Source organism: Lupinus angustifolius, chromosome LG14 (genome assembly GCF_001865875.1).
Source record: "Lupinus angustifolius cultivar Tanjil chromosome LG14, LupAngTanjil_v1.0, whole genome shotgun sequence".
Classification (NCBI taxonomy): domain Eukaryota; kingdom Viridiplantae; phylum Streptophyta; class Magnoliopsida; order Fabales; family Fabaceae; genus Lupinus; species Lupinus angustifolius.
The window spans coordinates 8,796,898-8,816,302 of record NC_032022.1 but is presented as its reverse complement, the minus strand read 5'-3'; the positions used below and the strand labels follow the sequence as shown (position 1 = coordinate 8,816,302).

The 19,405-nt window shown below is 33.6% G+C and overlaps 3 protein-coding genes and 1 pseudogene across 3 annotated transcripts; 3 read left to right on the top strand and 1 right to left on the bottom strand.

The window, feature by feature from the left end:
* On the top strand, positions 2,067-3,866 carry LOC109326354 (annotated as a pseudogene).
* On the bottom strand, positions 7,058-9,591 carry LOC109326353 (pentatricopeptide repeat-containing protein At5g27110-like). The gene has a single exon (XM_019559044.1). It carries the CDS (start codon positions 9,589-9,591, stop codon positions 7,348-7,350), a length of 2,244 nt encoding a protein of 747 aa, XP_019414589.1. The 3' UTR covers positions 7,058-7,347.
* On the top strand, positions 10,391-11,389 carry LOC109326493 (DNA helicase INO80-like). The gene is made up of 4 exons (XM_019559192.1): positions 10,391-10,766; positions 10,896-11,004; positions 11,097-11,177; positions 11,251-11,389. Exons 1-4 carry the CDS (start codon positions 10,483-10,485, stop codon positions 11,359-11,361), a joined length of 585 nt encoding a protein of 194 aa, XP_019414737.1. The 5' UTR covers positions 10,391-10,482; the 3' UTR covers positions 11,362-11,389.
* On the top strand, positions 11,721-17,376 carry LOC109327025 (GTP-binding protein TypA/BipA homolog). The gene is made up of 11 exons (XM_019559992.1): positions 11,721-11,850; positions 12,267-12,356; positions 12,627-12,761; positions 12,840-12,956; positions 13,143-13,294; positions 13,362-13,446; positions 14,662-14,756; positions 15,375-15,540; positions 15,671-15,866; positions 16,873-17,046; positions 17,148-17,376. The coding sequence occupies exons 1-10, from the start codon at positions 11,845-11,847 to the stop codon at positions 17,004-17,006; spliced, it is 1,176 nt and encodes a 391-aa protein (XP_019415537.1). The 5' UTR covers positions 11,721-11,844; the 3' UTR covers positions 17,007-17,046; positions 17,148-17,376.

Below are 19,405 nucleotides of genomic sequence, written 5' to 3'. Positions count from 1 at the left end.
TTACTTATTGACACATGTATGCTGAAGAGGTTATTTGTGTCATTTTCAAGATCTCAAAAGTAGTTTTGAATTTTGAAATGTTAAACATTTTATACTTTACACGTGTACATCACTTTTTGTTTGGATGGTGGATTTCCATTTTATTTTCCCAACCACATTTCTCTTCTCACTAATCAGATTCATCTATCTCTTTTACGTTGTTGCTGAAACTCATCTTCACTTCTCTCTCTTCTTCATCTTAAACAAATCAAACTCATCTCACTCATCTTTCTTCAAAAAATAGTTGTGCTCAAACAACTAAATTTTTTGCAAGGTATAAGAGGTATGACTCTATCACCTCGAATATTTATTACAAAAAGTCTTCCACTCCTTCTGGATTTTCCCATTTTCACTCACTCTCACAAAAACTATGCATTTTTATTTCTACATCCAATATGGACTTTTCTTCATACCCTCACCTTTTTATGTTTCTTAAAACTCCATAACTCCCTTGATCTTAAAGTTTCCAGATCAAAAATTTCAGATCTTTATGTTTCTTTACGGATGTTGTGTCACCTTCACGATTTTGTTCTGTGATTTTCCATTCAAGCATGTTTGTGGCCACGTCAATTTTATTCGCTGCTCCAATTGTCTACTATCTATATAAGAATAGAAGGGGTTGCAGTTATTACCATAATACTATAATAAATATCCTTACTTATTGCAACTGTATGTTGAAGTGGTTATTTGCGTCATTTTCAAGATCTCAAAAGTAGTTTTGAATTTTGAAATCCTAAACATTTTATACTTTACACTGTACATCACCTTTTGTTTGGATGATGGATTTCCATTTTATTTTCCCAACCATATTTCTCCTCTCACTAATCAGATTCATCTATATATTTTACGTTGTTGCTGAAACTCATCTTCACTTCTCTCTCTTCTTCATCCCAAACAAATCAAAAACATCTCACTCATCTTTCTTCAAAAAATAATTATGCTCAAACAACTAAATTTTTTGCAAGGTATAAGATGTATGACTCTATCACCTGGAATATTTATTACAAAATGTCTTCCACTCCTTCTGGATTTTTTCGTTTTCACTCCCTCTCACAAAAAGTATGCATTTTAATTTCTACATCCAATATGGACTTTTCTTCATGCCCTCACCTTTTTATGTTTCTTAAAACTCCATAACTCCCTTGATCTGAAAGTTTCCAGATCAAAAATTTCATATCTTTATGTTTTTTTACGAATGTTGTGTCGCCTTCACGATTTTGTTCTGTGATTTTCCCTTCAAGCATGGTTGTGGCCACGCCAATTTTATTCGTTGCTCCAATTGTGGCAAATGCTACCCCAATATATTTTTTACATTTTGTCATTTTGATGTTAATGATCATAAGATGTTTGATGAAATGTCTGAATGATTGTGGTTTAAATTTTATGTGTGTACAACATTTCTTATGTTTAATAAGATCCTAAAAATTAAATATGTTGATTAACTAGAGAGGTCTTTGCTTGAGTATCTCTATGTTGTTGGGTGCTGACACTTTGATCTTAGGGAATATGACTCTAGATCACAATATGATACAAAGATTGTACTTATTGAACATTTCATTTCGAGATTTGATGTTGATGGAAATGGTTGGATTTCAGAATTGTTGTTTATTTTGTGTTTATCTTTATCACGATTAATATTTAATTTTTATGATTGCATTAATACACTTTTTTGCAGTATGGATGAATAGAAGAATAAAAGAACAATGAGTTTTTTGTGTTTTAGGTAAATTAATGTGCAAAATATAGGACTACGTTAGTCATTCTAATTATAATTTGTCACTCATAAAGCTTCAAGGTGTTTTACAGTTACTCTGTTCCTAATTGAATGTAGGTATGCAAGAAAGCATATCTTGAAGACTTGAACTTTTTCTTTGTTTATCATATGAAATTGTTGTGTCACTCCTACACCTATCTATCTAAGTTAATGATATTTAAATTATCGATTAACAAATGAAAATTGAAATAGTAATATGCTCCGAATATATCACTAATAGGTTTTGATATGGTTAGTCAATAATTTACACATCATGTATAAGAAGTATAGAATATCAAGGGTAAAAGAAAACATTATCCAATCTAAAATTCATATATTTGACTGTTGATCATGTACAAGAAGTTTTATACTATTCATTTCTAAGTCTAATTATTTTTGCTATTTTACTTTTTGGTCATGGCTTGAGATGTTGATTTTTTTATAACAATGCAAATAGGTGTTAAAACAAAGAACCGATAGGAAGAGAAATGAATTATCACGCGCTTTGTGATTGGACACAGGTAACTAAGTAATCTTTCCTTCAGTGATTTGGTTACATAATTGACAATTTTATCATGTTTTTGTTTTTATTGTAGTTAAAAATGCTTTGGTAAAAGATTGCTTCAGTTAGATAATAATCATGTCTTTAAGTTGTATTGTTAGACAACATAAGGTGATGTATAGTATTATCATTGATAAAATTCATTGTTAGTTATACCTCATAATTATATTCAATGAATTATAAATTTGACCACTTTTTAATCCTTATCAAGTGCTAAATCAAAGGGTATTTTAGAGAGAGCAATTAAAGAAGAGGAAAAAAGCGTGGACATTTTTTGAGGCTGGTAACTTCAGATATATGATCTTTTTCCTTCTCTGTCTTCCCTCTCCCATGTCCCTTCTCATTTTTTTCCTCATTTTATTATTGCTTTACTATATCATAATTACTTTGTTTATGCAGAATCGCGTTGAAGGATACCTTGAATTGTCTACAAATACATACTTTGTCATTGCTGTAAATTTAAGGGATGTCGATTTCTATGTCAAAGTTGATGATGATATTCATGTAAATATAGGTATTTAAAATTTTTAAAAATCTTGATAATCTCTAACTTTTTATATAAAATCATCAGGATTTAGCATTTTGGAATTAACTTAAGCCTTTGGGATGTTGAAAACTATCTACCTTACTTTATTATTCAACCTGTTTCAGCAACATTGTGAGCAACTTTAGCTAGAGATAGATCTAAACCTAGAATATACATCAGATACATGAAATCTAGATATGCCATATCTCAAAAGTAAGACATACTTTTCTTTTATATTTGTTTTGTTGAATTATAAGGTTAAAACTTTTATAGTTTCTTACATGTCTACTTTGTTGTGCAGAGGTGTAAGATACCATGAACTGGAACATTGGAAGTTTGACAAGTCAGGAAGAAGGTACTTCTGTCATGCCACATGGCAGTTGTATGCCATTTCCAACGGTTTGGCTTCATACGTAGCAGTATTAGCAAGTGTTACTTCACATGGGAACAAAGAATTCAATTAAAAATGAAATAAATTATTGGACTGAAGATTGCTAAAATTGTGCTCTTAACATGCATACATAAATATTCGTCTCAAGAATCTTCTTCAACTATGCCAACAAGGATGCGTCACTAAGGTCTTGGTTCATTGGACTTGATATGGATCAAATCGATGATCAAAGACTTTGATGCGGCACTCTCCTACGTGAATATTTTCATTGAACATATAAATTATATGGATATCTTTAATTGATTTATGTGACCACATAATTATTTACTCAAATTATTGGTTGGGTTACACTTGCAAATTGTGAATGGAAGGCTCAAGCAGACAACATTTGTGTTGCTTCATTTGATTGGAGTTGGAGTGAGATCTTGCCCCATGGACCTTCCCCATTTGAAGAAGAGATTGACCATGATAGCAAGCGAGAAAAGGAACCAAAAGATAGTCCATATTCATTCTTTGATGCTTGAAGGGCCACTTTGTTTGTTAATATAGTTCGATGACTATCAAGATCTTAATAAATATATGTTTTTCGTGGTTGTTGTTGCCTTTAATAAATATATCAATATCAAATATATCAATATTTTTTGTTCTACTTATTTCCTTCTCATTTTGGATGGTGATCAATGTTATTGACTCCTCACATTGTTTATCCACACTCTTTATTAACCAATGATTATTATAGGCTTTAAATATAGTAATGACATTTTATGTATCATCTATCATCATTTTGATATTCATCCCAGCACGACCCTTAGAAAAGGGGCATTTTGGTCAAAAAGAGTTTACACATTTTTGTTAACTTATAGATAGATGGCTTACCATATGTTACAAGAAATAATCTGACAATCATTCAGAGTATTGTATATTAAGGATGCTTTATACGTCGGGTGAGTCATGATACTTTATATAAGCAATATAGAATTCCTTCACAGTCCATATTTACTAAGTTTACTAAAAACAAATATTTATATAACAGAAGGAAAAAGTATTTCTATGAAAAATAATATTGACTATAAATGATCTATCTACACTAATTTTACAATGTTATCCTTAGACTTATATTGTTTGTATAAATAAATCATCTTCTCTTCAAATTGCTATAAACTTTTATTATATATAGTATTAATATTTACACTTTCATTAATGACATGTATAACTCAATTAACTTACACTTGAAGTATTTTAAAATTATTGTGACTTTAAATCCATGTGAACTAGCTTTAACAACCTCCTTATTGTAGTTATATTCTTTATTTCTTATTTTTCAATCATTTCAATTATGTACTTCCATACCTAATTCCACGAATATTTTGTTAAAATAGGAAGTCACATTACTTTGAAGATTTGTCTTATGTATTAATATGATATGAATGACTATAATTTAAACAACTCTACTACAAATGTAGTTTTCGAAAAGGAATATCTAAGTTAAGATTCAATTGATATGTTTGATGATGATATTAAAAGTGATTTATTCAAAATATTAATTCCATAATTTCTTAACTCACATACAACTTCCGGTCTTCTAAATCATAAAATAAAGTTGAAGATTGTCACTCCTATAATGTTATTAACGTAATTAGGTCACTATGTAATGGTAGAAGATTGGTTGTCACTAAATTGGCAAACAAAGTTAGTTATATGAGATGAAGCTCCAATGACATATAAGTTTTCTTTAAGACACTTGATAAAAGTCTTGGAAACATAATAGATATAACAACAAATGGCTCAATTTTATTCGGAGGAAATGTTGTAGTTTTTGGAGGTGGTTTCACACAAATCTTGCCAATGGTTCCAAGAGGTTGACATTCATATATCATACTTGCAATAACAATGCATCTTATCTTTGGCATTAATGTGCAATTTTAACTCTTACAAAAAACATGCATCTACAAAATCATGGCAATACAATATAAATGTATTCTCTGAATGGATACTAAAGGTGGGTATGAGAAATTATCTAAGTCTGATAATAGTTGTGCTGAAGTTGATATCATATAAGAACTTTTGATTCTTGATTTTGATAATTCAATTGATGTCATAGTGTCCAGCACCTATCCAAACCTACAAAATCACTACAAGGACGAACAATGTCTACAATCTAGGCCATTACTTGCATCAACAATTAAGATTGTTGATCAAATCAATGAATATGTTATGAGCATAATTCTAGGTGAATTTGTTTTAATTATCTTTAAATTTTCATTATGTTCGATATGATAGATTTATTAAAGTTATACTAATAAATGTTCTAACTGCTAACTATAGGTGAGGAAAATGAACTTTAGTTCAGGTTCGGTTGACATGTCTGATGCTAATGAAAATGAAACATACAATATACTAATTCCTGAATTTCTAAACTCACTTACAACCTTTGGTCTTCATGATCGTAAGAACAAGTTGAAAGTTGAAACTCCAATAATGTTATTGAGAAAATTAGACCAATTTGAAAGATTATGTAACGGTACAAGATTGATTGTCACTAATATGACAAAACATGTATTTGAAGCAAAGATCGCATCATGAAAAAATATGGACATATCATATATACTCTTCGAATGTCAATGCCTTCATCTCAATCTCCATGACTTTTCAAGCTTATGATAATCAATAATTCTCAAGGTTAGTCATTAGAAAATGTGGTATTATATTTACCTACACCAATGTTCTGTCATAGCTAATTGTATGTAGCTATTTCAAGAGTTCAAATAGAGAGAAAAAAAATGAAAATATTAATACATGATAAGGATGATCAACCACTAAAGACAACAACAAATGTGGTTTATAATTAATTTTTCCAAAGTCTCTAACATGTATTTTACAACTTATTTTACATTGTCTCCCACACTTTTCTTCATAACAATTATTTATTTATTTACATAACACATTTAACATCATCTCATTTTTCAATAACTTTACACCAACAATCGAATACATAAACATCATCTTTCATTAGGTAACCCTCAATAATATTTTCATTAGTAAATTATATTTTTATTCTTTAAATAAATTCATGCAAAATATATTGCCACCTGTGCGAATGCACTGGTATGAAAGAGTTGCCCTCTTACATGCTAGGTAATATAAAGAAGAATACCTAACCTGTTTCCATACCTGAACGAATTAAAGAAGAGTGAAGATTTATGAAGGTTTGTGAGTTTGCCAAAGTTCAATCACTATAATTCATTGGCTGCTTTCTATAAAGCACAGATATAGATATCAATGTCGGATACAATATGTATCTAATACGTTAACACATATTTTTTTTAAAATATAGGATAAAAACGTTAAGGGATACATGTATAAAATAGTAAAAAAATACATAAAATATGATAAAATTATAAGTGTAAATCAAAATATATAAAGTAGAAAATATAATGGAAATTGTAAATCATTGTCCTCCAAAATTATAAGTACCAAAACTAGAAAGTATAGTAGAATAATTCATAAAATTGATAAAAAGTATCTTATCTTATCCTATTTTTTGTTGAAAATGTATCAGATACGTATTTTCATCTTTATTTTATTTATTTAATTTTTTGATACTCTAAAGATACATATCTTTCAGGAATCTGAGTTTATCTGTGTCGGATATATGTCCGATACCGATACGTGAAGGTGTTTAATGTATCCGTGCTTCAGAACCTGCATTTGGTCAAGTTCTGGATTGTCCAGTGTACTAGTAAACATTATTCTGGTTAAATTTGCATCAGAATGAAAGCAAGCATAAAGAACAAAAGAAAAAAGATGCTGCACCAGTTTCGAACTCAATAACTTCTACCAGTAACTATACAATACAACAAATACTATAAAAGATGCTATCAACATTTTTTTCTATCCTTCCCTCTGTTAGAAGTGGTATACAGAGTTACTTTAGTGAAACTATGAGAAAACTTTCATGGATGAGTCATCTACTCGAAAATCCTTCCTCTACCCCTTTGGAATATTGTTGAAATCGTGCTATTGAACTAAAGCAACTCCAACAATATTATGTTAGAGAACCTGAGATTAGTTGGTGATTATTTCTGTTCTTGTAGCTCCAAAAATATTTCATCTCTTAATAGATCCAGATTTGTGTAAATTTCTCTGCTTTCCGGGTGATCTTTGTCGCTGGCAATAAAATAGTGAACCTCATTGTCTATCTCAACCCAGCTGGAACCAGTTTCTTTGATTAACTTCAAGTCATTCATAGCTGTTCTTACCTTTGCAGCCTCTTTTAGCATGCCTCCTTCAGCATACATATTCGATAAAAGTATGTAGGAGGAGGCATCACTGGGTGCTAAGTCAAGCAATTTTTCGGAAGCCCACATTCCAAGTTGTAAATCACCACACAGCTTACAAGCATTGACAAAAGTCCTCCAAAGCAAAGTCGATTTAGGAAAAGGGCTCTTGTTGATGATATCGATAGCTTTGGGTAGATTTCCCGATCGACCTAAAAGATTGATCATGCAAGAAAAGTGCTCGATCACCGGTCTGATCCCATACTTGGGTTCCATTTCATTGAATAAGCATATCCCACTTTCCCATAACCCTGAGTAACAACATGCTTGGAGAACAGCCAATATTGTAATCTTATCAGGAGCAAATCCCTCTTTCTTCATATCCTCAAAGAGCGAAAGTGCTTTGTTACCTTCACCGTGAAGTGCAAATGCAGAAATTATAGCATTCCAAGTCACACAATCATGTTTCATACAACTGAATATTTGATAAGCATCTGGAACGCTACCACATTTTGCATACATGGTAACTACAGCATTGCCTACATCAATATCATCTTCTAGTCCCGCCTTTATTGTGTAAGCATGAAGACTCTTCCCTGAAACTAAGCATGCTTGATTAGCAGATAAACTAAGGAGTCGCGAAAATGTTACCGAATCTGGTCTCATATCATTGAATCTTAGTTTGCTGAGAAATGTCATAGGATCTTCTTCATCATCTCTCAACTTTGAATTTAAGTATCCAACTAGAATTGCATTAAGTGAAGCAGTAGTTTTATTTTGGAGCTTGTCAAAAACAACTCTTGCAGACCGCAAACTCCTGCATTTAGCATACAAATCTATTAAAGCAGTACCACATTTCACGTCAGAGACATGACCGAACTTTATTGCGAGTCCATGAATTTGTATCCCAAATTCCAAATTATTGCATTCTGAACATCCATCGAGTATAGTGCTGAAGCAACCACAATCAAGAGGCATACCAACCTCAAGCATTTTAAAGAAAAACTCAAGGGCTCTGTTAGCATAGCCGTTTTTAACAAATGCTGATAGAAGTGAAGACCAAGAAATCAAAGTCTTCCCATCCATTCCAACAAACAATCTCTCAGCCTCTTCGATCATCCCATGTTGCCCATACATTGTAATTGTTGCATTTCCAAGAGATGTTTCACGCATAAAACCACACTTCACTGCAAGCCCATGTAGTTGCTTCCCTCGGCCGAGTCCTATGCTTGAAACACACGCACTTATCAAATTCGTGAAGGTATAATCACTTGGGTTCAATCCAGAGTTCAGCATATCCACAAATATCTGAAACGCCTTATTCCCCAAGCCTGCCTTGCCATATTCCAACACCATATAATTTATACACTGAGCATCTACGACACTTACACCACGGAACACTTTTTCTGCATGATCCAAGTGGCCACTTTTAGAGTACATAGAAACCAAAGAAGTGGCCACAACAACATTCTCTTGAAACCCATTTTTGAGAACAAAAGCATGAATCTGCTTGCCAAAAACACAGTCTTGCGGGGACTTACATCCCTGCAGGACCACCGTGCAAGTATACTCATTGAACTTCTCCCCACACATGCACAAATCACGCACAATATTGAAAACGGAATCATAATCACCATTCCTCAAATACCCCTTCATGAGGGTAGTCCAAGTGACAGTACTCCTAACAAGCATTTCATCAAATATTCTGTGTGCATCACCCATTTTATCGAATTTCGAGTAAAGGTTGACAAGGTTGTTATCCACAAACAGGTCACCTACACAACCAAACTTAATTAGAGAGGCATGAATTGCCTGAGCAAGCATATAATCTTGTGACCCAATTGAGAATTGAAGAAGGTGAGGCCATTCATCAAGAAAGTTATGGTTAGAGGTTGAAACAAAAGAGAGTTTAGAAGATTGGGGTGGCTTAAGTTTGAGACTTTTGTTGGCATTATGAAAAGTGGGGTTGAAGAAGCCATTATGGGTTGATTTTGCTTTCAATGGTGGAAGGATGGGTAAAGGTAATGCATAAGAAGGAAACATGGGCATTGGAAGAAGTGGTTATGTTGGTTTAAAGGTGACACCTATGAGGTATGTATCAGTTAGAATATTATGACGAGTGATTTTTTTCTTTCATCTTTACTTTCTCCCCAATTCGTTTTTATTGATTGAGAAGGAGGAAATCGATAGAATTGGAAAGGTTTGGGTAAATATTGTAAGAAGAGACATACCAAAGCATCATAGGAATTTTACTACATTTCAACCAAAGCAGCTCATTGATCTAAGAGAATTATAAAAAAGAGGCACTTATCCGATTCGTTTTCGATAAAATATAAGATATATGAATTTGTTTTCAGTAAAGTATAAGATATATAGATTCATTTTCACTAAAATATGATAAAATAGATTTGTTTTCAATAAAATATGATAAAATAGATTCGTTTTCAATAAAATAGGATAAGATAGATTTGTTTTCATTAAATTTAAAATGATGAGATAGATTTGTTGTGGAGGACAATAATTTCAAAGTTCCATTATATTTTTTACTTTAAATATTTTAATTTACACTTATAAGTTTATTTTATGTGTTTTTATTATTTTATATATGTACCTATGAAAGTATGTATCATAAATAACATATATGAATCCATTTTTTTCTTCAGGTTAGGATGAAAGTTAGTAGATGACATAAATGGATTAGGGGGGCTAGCATTCGCACCCGCAAGATTGGCAGAGACATGTTGCTGTTCTGGAAACTAATAGATAAGGAGATGGTATGTTTTAATTCCATTCTACAGTTTCTTGATTTATTGGTTTTGCTGGTGGGTGCTGAAGTGAGGAAAAGAGAGGAGAAAGAAGCTGCTGAAGCTTTGAGGCGGGAACAGGACAGCAAATACTTTTCTCATACAACAAACTGAGCTATATGGCCACTTTATGCAGAATAAGTCAATCTTACTATCTTCAGAAGCACCTATGGCAGTTGAAAAAACAAATGATCAAGATGCACTCTTTGACTCTTCAGATACTGGGCCTAATGAAGATCCTGAAGAGGCTGAATTGAAGAAGGAAGCATTGAAGGCTGCTCAAGAAGCAGCCTCTAAGCAGAGAACCTTGACTAGTACTTTTGACAGTGAAAGCTTGAGGTTGCGCCAGGCTGGTGAATCTGATTCACTTCCACAGGAAGTTGCAGGAGCAACTAACAATGATTTACAAACTCCGTGAGCTCTCTCTCTTTTATTTGTTGGCAATGGATGCATGCGTCTACCCTACACAGACATGTATAAATTAGAGTGAGAGAATAAGCTATATTTTCGCAGTTCTTGAGTTTTTGTTTTGTCATATTGCAGCTCAACCATGCCAGCCACATCCACAGTTCAGACGCCAGAATTATTTAAAGGCCATCTAAAAGATTATCAGTTAAAAGGTCTTCAGTGGCTAGTTAATTGTTATGAGCAGGTTGTTTAGCAATCCAACCAATTTCGTCATGAATTCATTCTCTCTTTTTTGAGATTTAAATTTCAAGGCTTTTGCCTTTTGGTGTCTTTCAGGGTTTAAATGGTATACTTGCTGATGAGATGGGACTTGGAAAGACCATCCAGGCTATGGCCTTTTTAGCCCATTTAGCGGAGGTATATATATTCAAAATGGTATTTTTGTGCTTCTCCGTGACTTAAATTTAACTTGCTTGCTTGTCTCATTCAGGAGAAAAACATATGGGGGCCTTTTCTGGTTGTTGCACCTGCTTCTGTATTAAATAATTGGAATGAGGAACTTGAGCGTTTCTGCCCTGATCTTAAAAGGCTTCCTTATTAGGGAGGTATTTCAGAGCGGACAATACTTAGGAAAGGTATCAATCCAAAGGATCTTTATCGCTGGTGATATAACTTAATTAGTTTATGTTTTCTGGGTGGTTTACAAATTGGGTTGGAACTTGGAAGTTTGCCACTCGCCAAACCTGAAATATGATTTGTTTATTTAGGATGGTCAGTTGGAGGAAATTTATAAAATCTGTTAGATTTTGAATGCTACCTCCTTACTTATTCAAACAGATCATTCTTTTTGAAGGATTATACTTGTATCAATATTATCAAAGAAAATATTCTGTAAGTATCATAATTCATAGCATTGCTACCTTTTTTCGGATTGCAGTGTGACTTTCAAGTAATATATGCAAGTGGTATACAAGGAAAAGCAGGTTTGACTCCTGAAAATCTGGGAGACGACCTTGGGCCATTGTTTGAATCCATCACCAGATGCATCCCTGGACCACACATTGAAAAAGATGGCGCACTTCAAATGCTTGTTAGTGGTTATTTTTTATATACTTCTTGATCTTTTTTATTCAATTGTTCCATTGATTTGTCTTTCTAAAAATGATTACCATATTTCTATCCCTACTAACTTAACACCTCAGGGGATATAGTATCAGCCAATAACTTAGTGCATGGAATGATAACTTGTGTTTGAGTAATATGGTATACACCTAGTGCCCATGTTACCTCATAAGTACCGGTACCGGGTATGTACACTGTACGGGTATGACAACCATTTCAGAGTAACCATGCATCATTATTTGTAAAAGACCATAAGGAATTTTGAAATAGTAGATAAATCTTATTCTAAATATGATAATGACCAAATTTATATGAACCGGATTCATAAATATGTGTGCAAAGATCTAATCTGTAGTCTTACCATATGCTCATTCAATCAACTAGGCTACAAATGTTGAGTATGATGAACATAAAGGGAGAATAGCAATTGGGCGCTTGCATGCAGGAGTTTTAAAGAAAGGTTTGGATGTCAAGGTGAGTACTCGTTTTCCGTTATTTTGGTCATCAATTTGTGAATGTTCCATTCTACACTTTACCTTTTGATTATTATAGCAGGTGGTGAACATTTATGCATAATAAGTGAAGTTCACTAAATAATAAGTATCACTAACCATTCCTGTTTGTGCGAATGATTCTTACTTTTTTGGGAGAGATGGAGTAGAGACTATCAAGGCCTTAATTTCGATTTTGCATGACAATTTTGTTTGGAAGTTCAGTGTAGGACTTATAGGCTGATTTTTCCAGGTATGTACTTCAGAAGATTCATGCAGATATGGAAGAATTGGTGAGCTTTATGTGTATGATAAATTCAATAGGGTCCCTGTAGAAAGTGTGGAGGCTGGTGATATATGTGCAGTATGTGGAATCGGTGATATTCAGGTAATGATTGAGAGTTTGGATGAAATTAACGACCTTATATTACATAACTGTATTAACTATTTCAAATTTTTTACCCAGATTGGGGAGACAATTGCTGATAAAGTATTTGGGAAGCCGCTACCTTCCATCAAGGTGGAAGAACCGACTGTGAAAATGTCTTTCTCCATAAACACTTCACCTTTTGTCGGCCGTGAGGTATGTCTACACATTTGATATTTTGTGGCCATTAAAGAAAGATCCCTATCTATCTTTTCCTATGTGAATGTCCAGATGCTGTTTGTTAGGTACAATAGTTGCTACTAGTTTCAGATTGGTAATATTGTATGTTCTGATTTCACAACTAGGTAATAGACCAGCTAAAATTCATTCATAACTTTCCAGGGAAAGTATGTTACCAGTAGGAACTTAAGGGACAGGCTTTATCGTGAACTTGAGCGAAATCTGGCTATGAAAGTTGAAGATGGTGAAACCGCAGATACATTCATTGTTAGTGGGCGTGGAACCTTGCATATCACCATACTCATAGAAAATATGTAAGTATGAGTATTCCATTTCCCTTTAGTTATTTTTCAAGTTTCTCAAACAATATTGCATCTAAAGGCGAAGAGAAGGATTTGAATTCATGGTTGGGCCTCCCAAAGTTATCAACAAGAAGGTGAATGAGAAATTGCTGGAACCGTATGAGGTAACTTTTCAATCATTGTTTTTTTTATTTTATTTTTTATCTCTGCTTAAAAACAAAATAAAAATGGGTGACCCTTGGCACAACAATAAGGTTGCTGCGTTGTAATCTGAAAGTCACGAGTTCAAATCGTGGAAACAACTGCTCTACTTGCCGTAAGTGTGTTTACATTTACCAGTCTTATCAAACACAATATCTAGAAGTGGGGTGTCTATCAGTTGGAGAGCCTTCCTGATTGAATTTGAATATGACTGAATATTATAGGGCAGTTAGCATAATTGAATTAGTTAGAGGTGATGTTAGCTGATTGGTTAATTGAAAGATATATAAATAGAAAAAAAAGGAGGGGGAAATAGACATTGAGTTGGTTAATTGGAAATTGGTAGGGACAGTCTCAGACTCTCGAAATCCTGAGCTGTACAATTGTTCATTCCTCAATTTTGGGTACTGCATTGTCCATTCCTAAATTGAGAGCTATATTCAATAAAGAAACCCAATATTCTTCATCCTTCTTTGTCTGAACCAGTTTCTATAAGGGGTCTCTGTGGTGGACATGCAGAGGGGTTTTACTCGGAGGCTACAATTCATTAAACTCGTGGAGGGTTCCATGATCCTTGCCCAGATAAGCAGACATAGGGCCATTGACCTCATAGAGCCAATAACTGTTATGAGGTCATGGATCATACAGTAACCATTATCATTTGTTTAGAGAACCGTGGCTTGCTCCCAAATGGATTCCCATGTGAGATGAGCATGAAAGGTCTGCTTGAGAGAAGGATGAATGACATGGTTAATGACACTGCATATGTGGGCATTGATCCTCTCTCACCGAGAATGTAGCTGGACATTGGTCCTCTCCCATTGAGAATGCTTAGTCATAGGCACAAAGTCAAACTTGTACGTGAGATGGTTTATGTATCATTGACTCTTAAGCCAAAACATGATATCAGTTGCCCATGTTTCCCTGGTTATTGCCATCAATTTTGTTAGTAGATAGATAAGCACTAATATAATAGGTGAAAACAATGGGCTTTACCTTTGAAAGATCCGAGGCAGAAGCACTACTATGACTCAGATCACAAAAGGCCAATATAGATACACAATAGAACTGTTATGCTGGTTCGAATGTTCATAACTAGGTGGTTCACAGTTTTTTCTTTAACAATTTAAGTTTCCTCACTCATTTGTTATATATGATAACTAGTGGAATGATTGCAGATTGCAACAGTGGAGGTACCAGAAGTACACATGGGAGCTGTTGTTGAACTTCTAGGCAAGAGACGAGGGCAAATGTTTGATATGGAAGGAGTTGGGTATGTAGATTGTTTTCCTTGCTTCTATTTTGATTGTGATATATACCACCAAAATCTTACAGTCATGGCAATAGAGCATTGAAATAAAGCAAAGAACATTCACCATTTCAATAGAGCTTTGCTTTTAGTGAGGTAATTTCAAGTGGAAACCACTAGGGGCAACCCAATGCATGATGAGGCTCCTACCTACCCAGTGGGATCTAGAGAGGATAGATCTATGCAGGGTTTAAACTTGCGACCTCTAGGCCACAAGCTGTAACCTCACCATTATTATGCTAAGATTCACCCTCAAATTGTAATCGCTTAAGAGGAAAATAAGGGACTTGGTTCTCATCTAGGAACCACTCATACTTTGGGTACCTACCTGTATTGGATCCCGTGTCATACCAGTATTGTCAGATTACCTGTACTTGTATTCATGCATCACAGGTTCTTGCAGATCCATTTTTTAATAATTCACGAGCTTTTATTTTATCGAAATATAATCCATTGATCTTATATACCAATGATGAATGAATATCACACTTACTCCTTAAACTCTGAAATGCACCCAGAAGATATTCATCCTACATATTTTTTATTATCTGAACTGATGATTTCAACATTTATTTCTGTTAGATCGGAAGGAACTACACTACTCAAATATAAGATCCCAACTCGTGGCCTTCTTGGATTGCGGAATGCAATATTAACTGCTTCCCGAGGGACAGCTATTCTGAATACTCTCTTTGATCGCTATGGGCCTTGGGCTGGTGACATGAGTACTCGGGATCAAGGCTCACTGGTAACGTCTGCATTGCTATTCACAGCAGAAACTTGAAACGCGATGATCATACACTTTCGATTAGTGATAGCGTATTATGCTAATTTTTGTTATATGTTGCACTTTGTTCATTAATGTTAATGAATCCCAGGTTGCTTTTGAGGGTGGAACAAGTACTTCGTATGCAATCTCTAGTTCACAGGATCGAGGCCAGATGTTTATTGGTCCTGGAGTCGATGTTTACAAAGGTCAAATCATTGGCATCCATCAACGACCTGGTGACTTGGCTTTGAATGTTTGCAAGAAAAAGGCCGCAACAAACATCCGATCCAACAAGGAACAATCAGGTGAGAAGCAGTTCCAGTGCTATTACCATGTTATCTTATATGAAATACACATTCAAATAGGTGTTTTGATGCAATTCTAGTTCCTTAAAGCAGTATCCTAACTTCTAATGATTTATTCTTTTAATTTTAATAAAACCTTTTTTAGGAAGATCTTTCAAAGAACTCTAATGTGACAATTGAAGCATCAAACATGTTGCATGTTTTTTCATTCATTTATAACTTTTGCTATGGGTTAAATACATTTTTGGTCCCTAAAGAGTTTATCTGATTTGATTTTGGTTTTAGTTCCTAACAGTTTTTCACTGATCTTGGTCCTTAAATACTCTCAAAGTTTGGTTTTAGTCCTTGCCGTCAGTTAAGTAATAATGTGACTAACCACCAATGCCATGGTGTTGACTCATTATTATTTAGCTGATGGCATACACTAAAATAAACTTTTGGAACATTTAAGGAGCAAGACCAGCCAAAAAAATGTTTTAGGGACTAAAATCAATTTCATGTCAAATTTCAGGCAGTAAATAAATTCAACCCTTTGCAATTTATTTGCTCAAAATATCTAGAAATTTGTTCTGGCAAATTACTAGTTCTATAATCTGTAAGAGGCAACTGTACTTGGTATTTGGTTAAATTAGACTCGAGTCTTGAGGTTTATGTCTTATTACATTTATCTACCCCAAAGGGCGATATTAAAAATTACGCTAATCTTCCCTGAAAGGAAGACTAGCATAACTTTTGAAACATGAGAGGTGATGAGTATAATCAAGTCAATTAGTCAAAACTCAGGGAGGATGGTGTAATTTCCCATGGTCCGATGCAAAAATACTGTTATGGAAGGATTTATGATTAGTTGTGAATCCTTGCTTGCGAACAATATATAAGCTAAAAAATTGTGGTTTTCTTTATTGCAATTTTAATATTTATTAATGCATGCAACTTAACATTCACTCTATTGTAGCATGAAGCCAATAATTGAGACATTTTTAATCTAATTTACCCCCTCATGCAGTGATTCTTGATACACCATTGGATTATAGTCTGGATGACTGCATTGAATACATCCAAGAAGATGAACTAGTAGAGGTCACGCCGCAAAGTATCCGAATGTGCAAGAATCCAAAATTTACAAAGAAAACAAGGTAGACTTCCACAATGAAGCAGCAATCTGTAGAGTACTTTTCAGGTATAGTGCTGAAACTGCATAACTCATTGATGATGCTGCTGCTGTTAAAGTGAAGAGGAAAATCAGTACCATTTGATGTAATTTTCGCATATAATCTTCAGGTACTGCAGAATAATATAGGAGCAGATTAAAAACCATATTGATTATTTAAAGGGATAAAGTTACACTAAATTTTGTTAAGTGACTTGAGATAGAATGATGTACACAAAAATATGTATTGTTTATGATCTGGTGAACTGCAATACACTACACAGTTGCTTTGGGTTAAAATTCCAGGGTCAATTTTAATGCAGTCCCTGATTTTTAAGTGCATATTTGCTATCTGGTTAAGGGCTTTAAATCTGATTTTGGAGGTCTAAACTTAATTCTGAATTTTCTTCAACTTTTTTTGAATTTTGGGCACCAAATCTCAGTTAAAGAAAAAGTTCACTTATCCATTTGCCAAATCTCAGGTTGTTTTCCAAGTATTACTTTTATCATAATATCCTTAAAAATTAGTTACTAATTTTTATAAAAACTTCCTTTAAAAATAAAGTATTCCATAAGTTCATTATTACTGATTTTGGGAGAAGGGTTTTCGGTCTATCATCTTTGAGACTGATTGTTTAGAGGTTGTGCAAATCATTAATGAAAGTCTGGAGGTTTTGTTTCGGAACCTATCCATTGTGGTGCATAGGATTCCTGAGTTACTTGCTTGTCGGTGGGTGGTTCATGTCCACTTTGTTCCGAAGCAGACTTCTTAGTTAAGCCTGGGGCTCTTTTGATATCTCTCACCTAGTATTGGGATCATCCTCCTACTGGTGCTATGATATTCTTAGATCTTTCTCCTTTTGTTCTTTTTTATTTATTTCCGATGTACCAAAAGAAAACATCAACTTGATAAACAAGCTCAAAACAAGCCCTACAACCTTCATAATTTTCTTTTATTATCATCATATTTTCAAAAATATTGAACTGGGTGTGTAAGCCTGAACATATGTTAATATGTTATGGATAATATTTCATTTTAAACTTTTAGTTTAAAATCTTCCTCAGAATGAGGGGCATGAGACAAAATATTTCTTTGTGAGGACTTTTTTAATTACTTTTTTGGAAGAGACCATAATAGGCACCTCAAAATAATTAACCATGTGATCTATTTTAATTGTTGTTCCTGCTTGTAGTCTTGACAATCATATTCTAAATATGCTATGAATCCACTTTTGAAGAATATCAATAGAAACATGTGTATAGAATGTGTGCATATTGAGATACTCAAGGGAAAAAATGTTATCAATTTAAAAAAGAGTAAGTCACATGTATGTAAAACAATAATTTTTTTTAACAATCCAAATTGACAAAACCATAAGAGTTTTATACACTATCTCTGCTTATTTTTAATATAGTTGGCTCTTTAAAAAAACAATACAAATGAATGATAAATAATATATCAATTATATATAAATTTTTACATCAATAATATATAGATATATGATTCATCCAAATTTAGCAATTTATTTGAATACAAATCATGTCATTTATATAGCTTACTTTTAATCTTTTATCTTTATATGTATTTCCAATAAATCATCTAAAAATTATAGAATAATTTAAAGTTGTCACAATTTAATTATCAAATAATATTGTTCATTCTTGTTTGGGTTGTAACATTATAATATGATTTTTATTCTAATCCCACACATAAGTAAGAGGGTGCACATCTACTGTCCCACACTTAGTGCCACTCCATGTACCATGATCTTATGATTAGTCAGACAACATATGTGCACTCTAAGTAAGAGGGGTGATGCTCTAAGGCCCACAACGACAATGAGCAGTCCAAAGGCATGAAATGAATGTCCTTTACTTCATATTACACTATGAATTATAGGCATGATAAATGTAAGGAGCAAACCCAAAGTTCTCCTTTGTTTGTTGATTCCTTCGCTTCTTTCTTTTGAAACTCTTTGAATCCTCCTTTTCTTTTTATGAATTTACTGAATTTTCGAACAAGAAGACCCATTGTTTCATCATCCAGATCGGAATCAGACTCATCATCATCTTTATCTTCTTTTGTTTTGGAGGTTGTAGCCTTCAATGTGATGCTCTTCTTCTTCCAGTCCGAATCCTCATGCATCGTCAAGCGACCCAATTCCATTTCGTGATCTTGAAGCTTTCCAAACAATGTAGCTAGAGGCATGGAGTCCAAATCCTTGGATTCCACAATTGCAGTCACTTTCGGCTGCCATTTCCTGTCAAGACAACGTAAAACTTTATTAGTTAATTCTCCTCTGGCAAAAGATTTATCTAGAGCAACTAAATGATTCACGATATGAGTAAATCGCTTTTGCATATCACTGATTGATTCGCTAGGTAACAT